General features: G+C 39.9%; 1 protein-coding gene across 1 annotated transcript in view; it reads right to left on the bottom strand.

Annotated features, from left to right (window-relative positions):
• insra (insulin receptor a) overlaps positions 1-16,032 on the bottom strand; it is a 95,760-nt gene that overhangs the window by 70,796 nt on the left and 8,932 nt on the right. Inside the window, exon 2 of the mRNA XM_072440783.1 lies at positions 1,912-2,460. Coding sequence (XP_072296884.1) covers positions 1,912-2,460 — 549 coding nt within the window. The remainder of the gene's footprint in view (positions 1-1,911; positions 2,461-16,032) is intronic.

Genomic DNA, 16,032 nt, shown 5'->3' with positions numbered 1-16,032 from the left:
ATGTCCCGGCGTAGCTATTGCTTCACAGTGTGTGTTGTTTTTTATCGTCTGTTACTCAATCCCGCTTGTAGTTTTTGTGCCCGCTCTTGATCTCTAAGTAAACTCACAAACTCCTGTGTTTCAGGTTCTGCAGATTTGTATCACAGACGTCTTTGTTTGTATCCACACTGTGTCATTTCCATCCGGGGCTCCACACGTCCACCTGTCCAATGTTTACAGCCATCATAGGAATAACTGTGCATGTTTCAAACCATAACACGGCGTAAATGAGCTTCAGAGTCACGCGGGAGAAGATAAAAGGTGCTTTCCAGACGTCCCTGGGGCCCGACTTGTACATTTCCACTGGGACAGCCTTACAACCCGGACTTCCTGCTGCATCTTTTCAATCTATTCTCTGGAGACGTTACTCGCTAATGGTCATTTATGGTGAATACTCAATCAAATAAATAAATAATGATCTGGAAAGTTTTTTTCCCCATATCGCCCAGTCCTAGTCCCATGCTTTTACTATTCGTCTAATAAAATCATTGGCTTACTTCTCTGAACCTCAAATGGAGAAGATTAAAGACCTACTTCAGCAGCACATTTCTGATCAATGGCAAAAATGTGCTATTCCCTGTAATTAACAACGATATCAGTCATTATTTAAGTTGCTGACTGTTCAAAAATACAGTTTCAATTCAATGTATTTGTGTAGTGCCCATAATCGAAACAGCAGGCGCCTTGATGAGCCTCCCAGAGTTATCGATTTAACAAACAGAAAGTCAGTGAATTAAACGGTAACGAGCAGATGAACCGCTCGCACTTGAATTAAGCGAAGGCTGCAGATGGACCGGGCGTTTCCATTTCCATTAGAGACTGTGGAGCCAGAACCAGTCAAGAAGGAGAAAGGGTGGCTCATCTAGCACGGGGAGAGTTCATCCAGGCAGACGAGGCGCATCCAGGTGCTACAGATCAGGGTCGTGAGATGGGGTTGGGCATCTAAAGTTCAGTCATCACCGTGGCAACAGCAGAGACTCCAAAACGCACGCGAAAAGACCTTTCACAACAATGACGGCAAAGACGGCACCGAATCAAAATACAAAAACAAAAACAAAAAAAAAACATCCCTGATCCTCATCAACAACACACTCCGCTCATAAACACTCCAGCTGCCACACCCCGACCCCCATTTGGCCCAAAATGCATCTTAAAAAATGCAGAAACAATCACACAACCGTCAACCACCAAAACAACCTGTATATAAACCTTTTGATATAAGATTTACCGTATTTTCCACACTATAAGGCGCACTGTCGATGATTGGTCTATTTTCGATATTTTTTCATATATAAGGCGCACCGGACTATAAAGTGCATTAAGCGAAACAAGACGTGTACCACACAAAACTGCTTCGAGGTCAGTGAGCAAAACCAGAATTAATCCAAATATAAGGTGCACTGTCGTTTTTTGAGAAAATTAAAGGCTTTTAAATGCGCCTTATAGTGCGGAAAATACTGTAAATCAAAACTGAGAGGAGCTGAAAACACTACCATTATGCATCAAGGATTGTTTTAAATAAAGGCAGAAAAACACAATTGTAGATGGAGAATATTAGTACCATATTTTCGGGAGTATAAGTCGCACCAGACAAAAAATGCATAATAGAGAAGAAAAAAACATATATAAGTCGCACTGGAGTATGAAATGTATAATATCACATATAAGTCGCTCCGGAGTATAAGTATATAAGTAAGTATAAGTTGCACCCCGGCCAAAACTATGAAAAAAGATGCAACTTATAGTCCGGAAAATACGGCATGTTTGATGGCAATTGCCAACAGACCGCTCTTTTTCGCCATTTAGACGTAAACGTGAACAGCAAACGATGATTGTGTTTTTGTCTACCCATGTGTTTAACTCTGGACTTACTTCTCTGACAGTGCTTCTGGTTCCAGCACCTCTCGCTGAAGACTCCGTTGATGGTCGAGGTCGGGCAGGTGGTTTTGCCCTGGAGCGCGCCGGGGCAGAAGTCACCGCACTCCCGCTCGTTCTTGTTGAACACGATGTAGTTGTCCGCCACCGAGTCCAGGATCTTGGACCAGTCCAGCCTGGCCAGGTAGCACAGGTCCGGGTTCTTCTCGATCCTCACCGCCCCACGCGTGATGTTCATCAAACTGTGGAGGCCGATCTCGCGGAGCTGGATCATCTCGAAAATGACCAGGGCGTAGTTGAAGAACAGATTGCTGCCGCGTATCAGGGTAAGATTGGGGAAGAGGTCGCTGAGGCTCTCCAGACCGTAGACCCGGAACATGAGGAGGTAATCGGTGACGACTGTGAGCTTAGGGAAACTGATGCCGCGAAAGTCCTCCGCTTTGGTCCGGAACATCAGCAAGATCTTGAGGTGGCCTTCGATGATGGTGCAGTTCTCCAAAACCTGTAGGTTGGTCGCATTGTTCCTGATGTCTTTGCTCGTACAGACTGGAAGAGAGCAAGAGGGACAGATGGGAAAGTGTGGTTATAACACGTGATATGTTCAGTGTGTTTCACGGTAGTGCTGTAATACGTTAATCACAATTAATATATTAATCAATAACTGAGATAGTCGTCAACTAATTTAGGAATCAAATAATAGTTATCTGGACTACACACGGACTCCAAAACATGAGACAAGATTTTCTGACTTACAAATAAAGAATTACATCAAAAATACATAGGAAACGTACACAATTTACTCGATCAGGATGTTCTAAAGTTTGATTCATCTGGGCCAAAAAAAAACATACAAAATTGCGGGCATTTTGAGTTAATCGAAAGAAAATGTTTTAGATTAAAATTGTCAAATATTCATCAATTGTAGTCTGTTTTCAAAGCATACATTTGTGCTGAAGTTACAGTTAATGAAATATATATATTTTGTGTGTTTCAGGAAGTTCTACATTCTCAATTTAAAATTCGAAGTTGTTTTTTCTTACTTCTCAATCCAACTAAGTGATAAAAATGATTATTATTTTTTTGTTTTTGAAGACTAATTAGGTTGTTTTTACTTTACTAAAACAGTAAAAAATGTCTTTAAAAATGAACAACCAAAAGTATATAAAGATGATCATGAAGTTCAATAGAAAATAATTATTTATTACCAAATATATTGTATGTCTTATCACAAAATGTCATTAAGAGTTATAAACCTAGCGAATCCACTTGATACTAAAATACTGTGTAGTGTAGGAAGTGTGAAAAATGGCTTTAGATAAAGAGTGTTATTATAACTTTTCAGGAAAATAGTCCAAAGTGTTTTTACCCCACACATTCCAATGTGGTAAAAGATTAGTGGTTGAAAAGGCCACATAAATATACTGTTTTTTACAACTAAGCAATCAGTAACACACAAAATACACATTCATCTTTTCATTCTTCAGTATACAGAAGTACCGCCGGCTGTTAGGTTTGATTAATGTTATTCAAAATAAATAAAAGGCCATGTTTTAAAAAACTGACAAGAAATTGGCCGCTTCCATAGCAGCATATATTATATGTTATTGCATATTTTAAATCTTCAGACATTGAAGTTGCAAAAAGATTTAAAAAATGACCTAGACCATTCCATATGACTTATAGGTTAAACAAGGCGTCTACTGTGTGAAGCGTGCTTGAGTGTCGTTTATGGTTTGGAGTAGAGTCGAAAATAGATCTCCTGGTAATTAGAGGGGCTATCTTTCCACAGAAACATGGTGGTTGTGTCTTTGGCGTGTGAAGAAGACCAGACCATCTTAGCTGACATTTTGTTTGTCAGCTGCATAACTGGCTCCGGGCCACGCTCCAATATGAACCGGTGTCGTCAGCTCATCTCCCCACGACACGGAGAGTTATGGAGAGGTTTTCCCGACACACGTGCAGAGAAAACACTGGACTCAACTATTCCAGTCCTGACGGGCTTCTCCACAGAGTACAGGAGCGTTTATTGTAAGGTTGAGCGATATGACGCATGCTGAGCGACCACAATTTTCTACTTTTCTGGATACTACATTGTTTCCTTGTTCAGATTAAACTGATTAAAGGGGCTGTACTCAATTTTCTTCAAGTAATAAAGTAAAATCTGTTATTGTAAAAGCATCTTATTGAGTAAAAATGAGTCCATTGTTTGCTCTCTGCATATAATATTGGAGTGTTTTATTCTCCGCGAAGCAGGAAGTATTCTGTTAGCATGCTAGTTGTTGTTAGCTTTAGCAAAACTGGCCCTGGTCCATGAAAGTTGTGAAAAGCGCTCATTGTGGTGTATAATTACGATGCAAGGAAACTGCAAACTGTACAACGGATGTCTTGCCACACAATGCTTGTCTTCAATAAAATAAATTTTAAAAAAGTTAACAATATTCATTTCTTGAACATAAACAATACAGAGTTTTAGTCCCTGCCATTTAACAGAACAGAAAATATCAAATTATTTCTCTAAAGTCTGAAAAAAACATGTTTTTACTGACCGATCAACAAGACTGAATGAAATTTGATTAATTAGGCCCCACAAGCTGGCGAGAGGCCTATTAGTCCCGTAAGGCCGTGCGAAGCACGGCTGCGAAAGTGCCCACGTAGTGCGCACGAAATCGAGCGCGAAGCGCTCGCCCACTTCCAAACACTCACTAACGCACTCCTCCACTCATGCACGCCCCGTGCATACTAATTAGTAGTAGGAAAATGGAACATTACCATTGTGAATGGGCGAAGCCCGTGCAAAAGTGCGCACTAAACGAGCACTTTACATTGGGATGACGACCTCTTCGCGGTCGTCATCCCCATATAAAGCACTCATTTGCGCTAAGTAGCTCACGAATACGTTCCCCATATCTTGCATGTTCCGTGCATATAAGCATGTAATGCAAAAATTGAACATTATTACTGTATAGAGGGCCAAAAACAAAGTGGGCGGAGCCCACTCAAAATTAACGAAAGTACCCGTCAGTGACCAGTGACCCACACCATGAGGTAGGAAAGCGCGAGCGCTTTCCGAAAATGTATAGTTCATGATATTTGAAAAATGGGAAACATTGTTTTCGCATCGGAATATTATTCTTTCTTTCTTTCTTCTCGGGACCAACCCCCCTATTTTTCACCCAGTGAACATTGACGAAAAGTCACAAAAATTTGCACACCTCTAAAAATCGTGCCTCTCTACATTCTGGCTATTTCCCTTTTCTAAAATAAAGATTGGCGCGTCAGCGCCCCCAAATGTACCAAAAATGCATTGAGAGATAGGAAATGACCCAAAAAAAATCTGATCGTAGAATCATGAAATTTGGCGCAGAGGTAGATGGTGACAAGAGAAGTAAAAAATATTACAACGGCAACGCCGTCCGCCCAAACAAATGTCGGCCATATTGCTTCAAAAATGGCTAAGCATGACTCGGGAGTTTTTCCAAACGTCGTACTTTTACAAAGTCCTCCCAGGGCGTTGGCCCTAAGAAGCTGAAATTTGGTGAAAATGCTACTGAGGAGTGGGACATCAAAAGTTATTCAAATTGCATTGATACCTGTCACGGTCTCTGTGCGGCGAAGCCGCAAACTGTAGCTAGAATTTCAGAAATCTCCCAAATTTAACATTTCTGCCGTTTGCGCAGATAAAGTCCGAATTGCGTCAAATTAGAATCAGTTGTTAAACTCTTTGCCCTAAACCTACTTAAAGTGAGAAGTGAGCGCCACAGCGCCCCCTACAGATTTTATATGGAGGTTAAATGTTTAGTTTTGCGAAATTATATGAAATTTGACACACAACTCAATTTTGGCATACCCATCAAAAAAGTCAATGAGACCCATGTCATAATTGTTATGGCTTTGCCGTAGCGATGACCAAAACCTCCCATGTTATTCCAATGGGGAAATCGCCAGAACATGTTTACACTTTATACTTTCACAAACCCCTCCCCCTCAGGGCTACACCTGAGGGGGTAACACATTTTGCCAAGAATTCAAAATAAAATTGCTTTTTGAATGGTAAAACAAAGGGGAGAAGATTCAGCAGTAGGCGTACTAAAAGGCCTCCTCTTGCGGCGTGGCGGCGGCGGCGTGGCGAAGGCCGATCATTGCCGCTTGCGGCTATATTTGCACAGCTGTTGTTTTTGGTTTTTTTGTTTTGTTTTTTTAGATTAAATAAGATAGTTTTATTGTTTTTTAGTCTGTTCCAAGATGGGGAAAATGTTGACGTTTTACTTAGTCACAGTTTGTCCTGGTTTTATCCTGGAACTGAAATAAAATTACACCCGGCACAGTCCTTTGTCCTTGTCACAGAAAAATAAATATTTTCTGTGGTAAAATGTTTCTGAATTGCAGCAAAAGCAGATCAGTGGTTTGTCAGTTCTCGACGGAACATAAATAATCTGCTTTGATGGGAAATATTCAAACTATGTAACAGCACAAAGGCGTACCGAGGCCAACTTCACTCTCACATTTACTGAAGTCACTAAACAAAAGGATGTTCATGGACTGTACTTGCAGAAACTTGCATCCATCAATCAAGCTTTTGAACAATCATTTATGACCACTTAATTGACAAAAACTACACGTTGAAACTTGCCATATTGTGATATTTGAAATGTATATATTCAACTCTCGGCAAATTGTATCCATGCCAGAAATATTATTACGTTGTGTTAAGAATATAAAATACAATCCATTATCAGTATTGGTAGTATTAGTACATTTTATTTGCAATATTGTGGACAATCTGCATCATTTCACGTAGTAAGATGGATCAAACAATGTCCAGGTTTTAAAATGAAAGTAAAAAACTGTGAATTTGTCATTATTATTTATTGTCTTTATAAAGTTAAATTTTAGATATTAGGTAGATTTTGGCATCAAGTTAAACAGTCTGTTCATGAGCAGCACAAATAACTTGAATCACAAGACGAGCGTCGTTATTGAGTAATGAGTAACTATTTATTACTACAGTAGGGGCACATTTCAACAACTATCTTGTTTTGGTGTGTATTTTAAGATGGAGATGGGTTAGATTACAATATAACAGGCAGTAATAGTCTTGAGAATGAATGGGAAACACTATAATCACAGTAGGCTTCTATTTGCAGCCGCACTCTCTAAAGCATATTAAATTGCCTGAACCATTACCGTGTCAAAGGTGAACGTGGTCTTTCTGTGGAAATGACCGTGTAACGTGCGCTGTAAAAATGTTCAGTTACAGGAGCATAAGGGACATTCCTGCACGATTTTAAAGTGCGGTGTGCTCCGTGCTGGACGTTGTGTTTGTTTATGTGGCCGCGGCTGGTCAGTCGTGAGGGAGGACCACGAGAGCTCCTCTTTACACCACTGGGTCCTCTTACAGCTTCAGTTGCATAACATCACTGCAAACAAGGCAACAAGGGGGGGTTTCCACCTGGTACAGGGGGGCTATACGGTGACAAACCCAAACAGGGATCTGATCCCTATGACAATCTGCTTTTTTTGGGTGAAATTATTATGATTCAATTTTCTGTTTAATGTCAACCTTACCAGCACGTTGAATTCAAAATGTGATTTTTATGAGTTGACAAACTCCAGAGAATCCATCTGGTTTGTTTCCTGCTGATGACTTCAATTGTGATTGAACTAGAACGGGCAGTAGAGCGGAGACTGGACCAATCACAGAGCAGCATTGTTGTTTGGCCAGAAGCCAAAACAGAACCAAAACAAACATGGTGGCGCCAATGGACATACTTCAGCCTATTTTACCATAAATATAGTGTATTTTGTTTTTCAAAAGCGTGCATTCGTGGGCGGGAATGACAATGTTTTCTGCTTCTTCCGCTGTTCTGATGCTTCGACCAATCAGTGTGAAGTATTTTTTTTTAATGTCCAGATTGCTTTCAGCAAGAGCCTCTCCAGATCGAGTCATTTCAGAACTCCATTCAGAGTTTTACACATATCAATCTGGCCTGAGCCAGGTTAGTTGAATGCAGCTCTACAACACTTTTTCTCCACATACTCCGCCTATTGGTCAGTCTCTGTCATGCTCTGACTGAGTGACAGGTGGATTTAACCAAGCGGAGAACAGGCAGCGAAATAAACGGGGGCCCGGGGCCCGCAAGCAGTTGAATCTCCGGCGGGCCCGCGGTTTGAAATAGGAGGGGGCCCGCCGTGCCCCTCCTCGAAAAAAATCAAGATTTAACTAGTAATTTGGCCATATTCGGGGCATTTTCATCGCTTAAGTTTCGTTTTGACAGACATGCTTCTCATTGGCCGAGCGGTCTCCGTGATGTAATATCGATGAAAGCGGGCATCTGATTGGCCGCTGCGTTCGTGTTGCGTTCACGTGTCCTCGGAAATGCTCGGTCTAATTTTCGGGGCAATGTATATATGTTAGTAGTTTATTTTGTAGGACGTGATTTCATATATTCCACAAGATCTCCTTGTGTCAAATGCTGTAAACAGTATTTATTTTGTATCTAAGAAACATTATTATATTGAATTAAACAGTATTAAAGATCATGATCTCTGGTTTATATGATTCAGTATTTGTGCTCTTCATATCAAATAACAGATAAAAGTACTTTAAATTGTTTTACATGCTAATAACCAGGTTTAAAACAACACATTTATCTTGTTCTTATGACGCCGCGATGCCGCGCGCGCTTATGGGCCCCTGAAATTGCTTGGGGGTCCCCAGGCCCCTAACTTTGAAAATCTATTTCTCAGTCTGGAGAAGCGCAGACGCACTAAACTTCTTGAGCAGAAGTCTGAGCGGGGAAAGAGGCGTGTGGCTTTAGGAAACACGTGAAGAAAGAAAGGAGATGGTTTTGTGGACGTTAGAGTTGTGCTAAAAGCGGAGCTAATGTGGAGCTAACAACAAGAAAATAAACTTCTGTGATTACAGTTCTGTGAGGAAAATATCCAAACCAGTGCAAAACCTGGACAGATCAGGAGCAACAGGTAAAAACACAGTGTAATAAAGTATGAACATGACAAAAGGAAGCTGCTGTGAGCTTAAACTATATATCGGAAATCATAATCACGTCCATATTCCTGTTCCTGCTGCTGATTCATGAATATACAGTCAGTCTTTCACCTGCAGCAGATTTGTGCGACAGTGTCCACATATAAACATTACTAGGCTATATAAAGACATTTATTTTTTATTGTTTTCGTTTTTTTACGTTAGGTTTGGCCCGCGACCCAGCCTGAGCTTCGACCCTCCTGGTCTACAACAAGACCAGAGAGTGCATCAGACAACTGGACCATTTTTGGGATGTTCCAGGGTCACAACAACATTACTGTTCAGAGGAATTCAAACCGATAACTTAGCGGTTCTTGGACACATGCTTACATTACATAACACTGCAAGTACAACCATCTCCACAGTGTCCAAACAAGGTTTTTCCCTCACTGTGGCAGACATTTACTAGTCCATACCAGAGCAATTATGTGAGGTTCACATGGCTGTTTAAACATGACGAGGAGGAGGCCATCACTCTCTCTATAAAAGTCGCTTGTTTGTTAAACTCCACCGCAGCCGTCTCTCTCTGCGGTCACAGGAGCATCACATGAAAGACATGCCACAAAGTCCACATTTACACTCCACACATTTAAGTAACTTGTGGAATGCTTTGGGGAGAGTTTAGAGAATCTAATCCTCCACTGTATAACCTGAGTTAATCTTAATTGAGAGATTTGAGGAAGTGTTTAGAGAGGTTTCTGTATCCCAGCCCAATGCTCAGAAACGACCATTTTGCCCAGACTTACGTCAACTTGTTCCTTCACATCAAGTAGTTGGATAAAATGATACTAAATCACTACATTATCAGATTTTTGTTTTGGATTAGGGCTGCACAATAAAAATGCAATATTCCATGACAATGTTTTGTATTGCGACGGTCCTCTATAATCTCCATCGGGTGCTGGAGGGTTCATGGGAGTTTTCCCAACCAGTCCACATGTGCTTTATGGATCTGGAGAAAGAAGGCTTTTGATCGTGTCCCTCGTGGTGTCCTTTGGGGGGTGCTCCGGGAGTACGGGGTCCGGGGCCCTTTGCTCAGGGCTGTCCGGTCCCTGTATGACCGGAGCAGGAGCTGTGTTCGCATTAGAGGCAGTAAGTCCCGTTCCCAGTGCATGTTGGACTCCTCAGGGCTGCCCTTTGTCACCAGTTCTGTTCATAGTTTTTATGGACAGAGTTTGTAGGTGCAGTTAGGGGTCAGAGGGCGTGGTCAGGGGTTGAAGGGTCTCCGGTTTGGGGACCACAGGATCTCATCTCTGCCGTTTGTATCTATTTTTTGTTTACATTTGACTTAAAAAAGTAGATTGCAGACAAATGGAAAACCTTGTCTTGTTGCAATATAAGCATTTTCTTGCTATATCGATTGATGTGTAAGCCAATATTGATAATTTTGCCACACACTGTGCAGCCCTCTTTTGGATATTTCTCATAAAAACGCTATATTAAATCGATAGAGACTTCCTGCCATTTCCTGCCTCTGAGCGAAGGACATTATCACAAGGATCTAAAAACAACCACTAAACACGAGTCGGGTTGAAATGTGATTGGTCTAAACCCGTGGACAGTAGCTTCATAGTGAACTGCAGAAGGACTGAGTGACCCTTTGAGAATAATCGCCGTAGCGGGTCCTGTCCAAGCTCAGGCTACACTTTCAGCCAACACTGTATTTTTAGCAGCACATTCCCAATAGAGAATCTAATACACTCCGGCCGCACAGTAGTGGAAGAGCGCAGGAGTCCAACAACATGGCCGTCCCAGAGTGCAGGTTTAGGAGGCGTTTGGAAGGAGAAAAGGCTCCGTTTTCCCGTCCCAAAATGTGATTAAGATGGAGCACGAGAGGGAGCGAACGTTCCCATATTGATAAAAGTGACAAGGTTCATTTGGGCTGTGCAATAAATCAAATTTCTATCTGGATTAGGTCATTTCTAATTGTCAATGACGAGCTTGGAGCATATTTCAGACTGTGGCGGATGAGATTGGACTATTTATTTCCTTTCTACCTTCAGCAAAATCAATACTGTTACAGTTTAGACTTAATATATACTCCCTAAGTACATATATATACCCATATGTACTTAGGGAGTTAAACATTTTGTCTTAAGAGGATTCAAAACTGGACTCTTGCGTTGTGGTTTGGACGAGCCGAGTCAAGTGAGCAGAAAACTAAACGTCGGAGAGAAGTTAATAACACATTTGTGCGTTACCGTGTTCCAGGAGTTGGTCCAGACTTTTGAGAAGGACAAGAGAATCACAACAAAACAGGTGTGTCCTTGAATATTAATGTGTGCGCATTGTCGAAAGGGAGAGAAAGGAGGCGGGCGCACAAAGGTTTCTATGGCGATGGGACAGACTGCCTATACATCACCTACATTCACCAAAACAACACGCACTCGCTGCCCTCGTGTCGTGGGGAAGACGCTTGTGTATTCATGAGGCGTTAGTACAGAGTCTTTATCCACTTAACCTTCAATCAATGACAGATTTGGGCAGTCGCTAATTATTGTAGTAGTCAACTTTTCAAACGGTTATTTCTGTTGTACACAGAGACTTTGTAAATACATTATCAACCGAATAAATGTTGAAATATGGTGACTGAAAGCTTCTAGATTGAGAATAATGACTAATAACGTTCATTATTTAGACAAATCGGAAATGTTGTATTCTTTTTTGGGCATTTTGATTCATCTGTTATTGTACAAAAGTATTTTATGTATGTGTTTTAGAGTCTGTACAGTGCAGATAACGATTATATATCAAAAAAAAATGTTATTTTCTATAGTTGACAAGTCACAATCGTTGCGGTCCTATAACAGATGAAAATAATAAAACTACAATTTATGAGACTCAATATCTATAGTCTGTACGTTTTCTTTGCATGCGCAGGGATTTGTTTTTTTAAGATAATATTTGAGCTGAACGGTGTTGAATAAGTAACTTCTATGACATGAAGTATGATTATTACACATACTAAGTACAAAAGTGAGTATTTCTGCCATTTAGATAAACATTTGGAACAAGGTTTATTGGGATTAGCCTGCTTTAGGATGATTGTGTTAGTGGCATTGACTAGTTTAAATAAATAGTTAATAATATGGTCAAGTCTGGTCTACAAATTGAAAAAATACGATTCATTAAAACGACACTTTGGACTAAAAACAGTCACATGAAGCTGTGCCACAGTCAATGGCAATCGAATGTGTTTGTGGCTTCAGTTCAGGAGGACATTTCAGCACAGGATTAAGCCACTGTCAAAATAAGAGAATGAAGAATGAAGTGTGGCGCAGAGAGGAATTAAAAACAAATCAAAATCACTATTTTAATGGGCACAATTAGCAAATCAACAAGACTGAAAGTATTAAGCAGCACATGGCCTCTGCAGACGACTAAATATCCAGTGTCTGTGAGGTTTTACGTAACGCTGCAATTTAAACCTCTATAAGCAGGTTTAGAAAGTTAAATATTATGTTCCGTTTCATCATTTTTAAATATCCAATGTGAACCAACTGCAACTTGATGCAACAGAGGGCTGCAATGATAAACCGAGCAATGGTGACTAGTCAAATACAAACAAAAAAATAGCTTGGTCACATTTTGAGAACTGTAATTATAGTATTTCCTGTATTTCAAGTATTTCCTGAACTATACAGACACTAAAACACATTCCAAGAGGCTGTTAAAAATTGTGAAATTAAAATGTCAACCAAATAATACACCATTTCTAATTTTCATCAATAATGCATTGTGCACATATTCTTTGGAATGTATTGGGAAAAAGTCTAAATGTACAATAGATATAATCGTTTGACTAGTAGACGACTATAATTGTTAGTTGCAGTCCTAATCACAATATGAATATTAGCAACACTGTAATAATATATCTTTATTCAATTGTTGAACTTTTACAAATGTCAGGTTTTGGTTAAATGAAAATTATTCAGGTCAAATTATAATCCACCATAAAAAAATAGTGAAAATTTTTGAAGCAAAATTAAGACATTTCATTTCAATAATAAACTCTAAAAAAGTGTTGTTTTTTTATTTAACTGCTCAGGTCACGTCAACTTTACCATTCAGACAGTTTAATTTCATAAAGTGGGTCATAGAGGAAAGTATGAATGTCCCAGTTGTTTGTGCAAAGTGTGAATAATCGTGAATAAAATAATAATATTCGTACGCCCCAAACGTTCAATCGTCACACCCCAACTCCATGTTTTATTCAGGCAAACACAGAGACGACGCGGCCTTTGACAGCCCGCTGACAAACACTGACATTGCAACACTTTCCATGTCCAATGTCTGGCGCTGTGCGACGCTCCGCGCTCCGGATGCCCAAAATGCCGAGGTCACTCAGAGACACGAGCGATGTTTCCAAACCCGCCGCGTGACGTCATCCGCCTGAAGGAGCGCTGTAAAAACTAATCAACTGTCACCAACGAGAGCGACTTACAGTGGGCAATAAACACTCCCATGCGACACAAAATGGATGCCACAAGGTCAAGTTTTGAGACGCAACTGTACTCTTTTTTTTTTAGTCCCGTGAAAGTTGATTCCTTAGTTTGAAACGGGGGCAAATAGATGTGGGCGATATTGAGAAAAATCAGTAGCTCGGTCTTTTTATAGAGTATTCCAATAACGATATTCAGATGATATTATGTCAACAGAATCTGACAAAAATAGGTTAAAACATGTCTTTATATGTATTAGTTGAGGTTTAATTATCAGACAAAATTGAAAGGTCTGTAAAATTCATCAGAAAAGTGCAGAAATATTACTTTATACTCTGATTTTAATTATTTATTTCCCCATTTTTTTTATCCACTCTTTTTGTAGCAGTTTTATTCTAAACTATATACACTTCATATTGAAATTTTGCATTTCTTCAAAACAACATTGACATTTTTTAATCACTATTCTTTTTGTAAACAAAATACTTTTTTCTAACATTAGAATCACTTTAATTTGATAGAAAATTAAAATCTAACCCTCAAAACAAAACAAATACAATAAAATTCACACACAATAAGACCCAGACAGTAGCGGCCTTCCATTTGCTCAATACAACCACTCAATCCATATTATGTTTTCTGAATTAGACATAACTTTATTCAAACAAAAAGAGAGAAAAACATGGCCATAGGAAACGATTACACTTGGACTAAATTAACCGCACATCGCTCATGAACCCACCAATTGAAAAACCATATGTTTAATGCTATAGCCGACTTATATTTGTCCCGTTCAGTGATGGATGTTTGCACGTTCAACACATCGGGGTCCATGGGCTTTACTTTTGACAAGTTCTCAGCGGCAATTAAATAAGGCAAGACATTTGTCAACCCAGAATTAGTGAGCCTGCATTTAGAAGGTCACATATTATTATTAATACAGCCCTATTAGGAAATACCCAAAGAGTCAGCTGCCTAAGCAGAGGATTACTCACCGTGTGCAATAGTGCGGAAGGCAAATTATGTCATTATAGTTTCATTTTTCATCAAATGTGTCAACGCTAGATCAGTGGCTTCCAAAGATGACTTGAAAGACATGACGTGTGCAATATATCGAAATACAGATATTATCGTGAATGTTGTTTTGAAGAAATGCAAACTTTGAATATGGAGTATATCGTATAATAATGAGTAAAACATGTTTAACAAATGAAAAAGGTATAAAGTGATACAATTTTACACACATTTCACATTTGCCTGACATTTAAACCTCAAGGAATACGTTTAAAGACAGGTTTTAACACATTTCTCTTGGATTGACACAATATTGTTATCGGGATACTCCCAAAAAAAAGTAAATGTTGCCCACCCCTGTATGACTCTGTATTCAATGTATTTTATTCATTTTTAATTGAAAACGGTACATTTTAGAGGTCAAAAAACACCATAAACCAGGCTTTTAAACCTGAACGCTTTCCTTTTCCTTACGATTTAATTTGCAAGTATTTGAGTGGCCGATTGTGTTGAGCAGAGGACAATAAATATTTGCATAATTGAACCTGATTTTAAACGTTTTGCGCCTTGAAATTTACCCTATGTGACGATTTCAAACAGCAGTGAAGGTCCCGGATCGGTTACACTGTTATTTTGGGGGTCCCGGCCTGAAAAGTTTGGGAACCCCTGCTCTAAATAGTCCAGTCTCATATAAGTGAAAGGTGCTGCGCTACATCTGTGAAATTAACTGTATATTTTCTGATTCTGCCGTATGAAAACTGTCCTGGAGGGTCAGCCACCTGCTCGGTTAAAGGTCAGATCTACCCTGCTCTTACATGCTCTTACACATGCTTTTCAAGGTGATTTTGAGCAATAAAAATGTATTTGAATGAACGCGAGGAGAGCAGGGCTGCACAACATACTGCAATCAAACTGAAATTGTAATCGGCGCACATTTAAAATATAGTTTAGCCCTATAACAACATGCACCAGTTCATATTTCAGTCTTCACCTAAATGTTGACGCTCCAGAACAAGTTTATAATGTGCACTCGGAGCAAAATCCTACTTTTTGAAACGTTATAACGCAAGTCGAACGCTAAGAAATGTACGAAAAGTCACAATTACGGCACAAGAGTGACAAGTTGAACGTCGTACGCACGTTCGCGGCAAAGCAATACCGTCTCCCAGTTCAAAACATCATATTATTTTGGTCCAGATGCAGCAAAGAACGAGCCACATCACAAAGAAATAGTAGTTATTTGCAAAACTGTCAAATGCCAATAATCAGAAGAACAAACGACTGTATTCATGAAGGAGAGACGGATTGGACAGTAGGTTTTTCAGTCGTTCTTCTTTTCATGTGAGAGATTATGGCTAAAACAAACAGAGCTTTATTTGATAAACTCTTGGCCTCTGACAGGTGACGTGTCCTCAGACGACCCGCGCGACAAGGCCGGGGTAATCTTAACCGTGGCCTATAACCCGCGCCTTCTTTAAACGCCGTTGACCTTTGAACGAGCCGAGCGCTACAAAAGTGTCACGCCGAAAACGACGGGTTACTTAAAATGAACGCGCACACAAATAGAAGGTGTTGCAGTTATTTGACAATTAGTGGTGGTTGTAAACTGTCACCTGT

This window comes from Eucyclogobius newberryi, unplaced genomic scaffold, assembly GCF_026437365.1.
Source record: "Eucyclogobius newberryi isolate DKJ021-1_F unplaced genomic scaffold, fEucNew1.0.hap1 SCAF_12, whole genome shotgun sequence".
Lineage (NCBI taxonomy): Eukaryota > Metazoa > Chordata > Actinopteri > Gobiiformes > Gobiidae > Eucyclogobius > Eucyclogobius newberryi.
The sequence above is the reverse complement of the archived record's forward strand: the minus strand, read 5'-3'. Positions and strand labels throughout refer to the sequence as shown.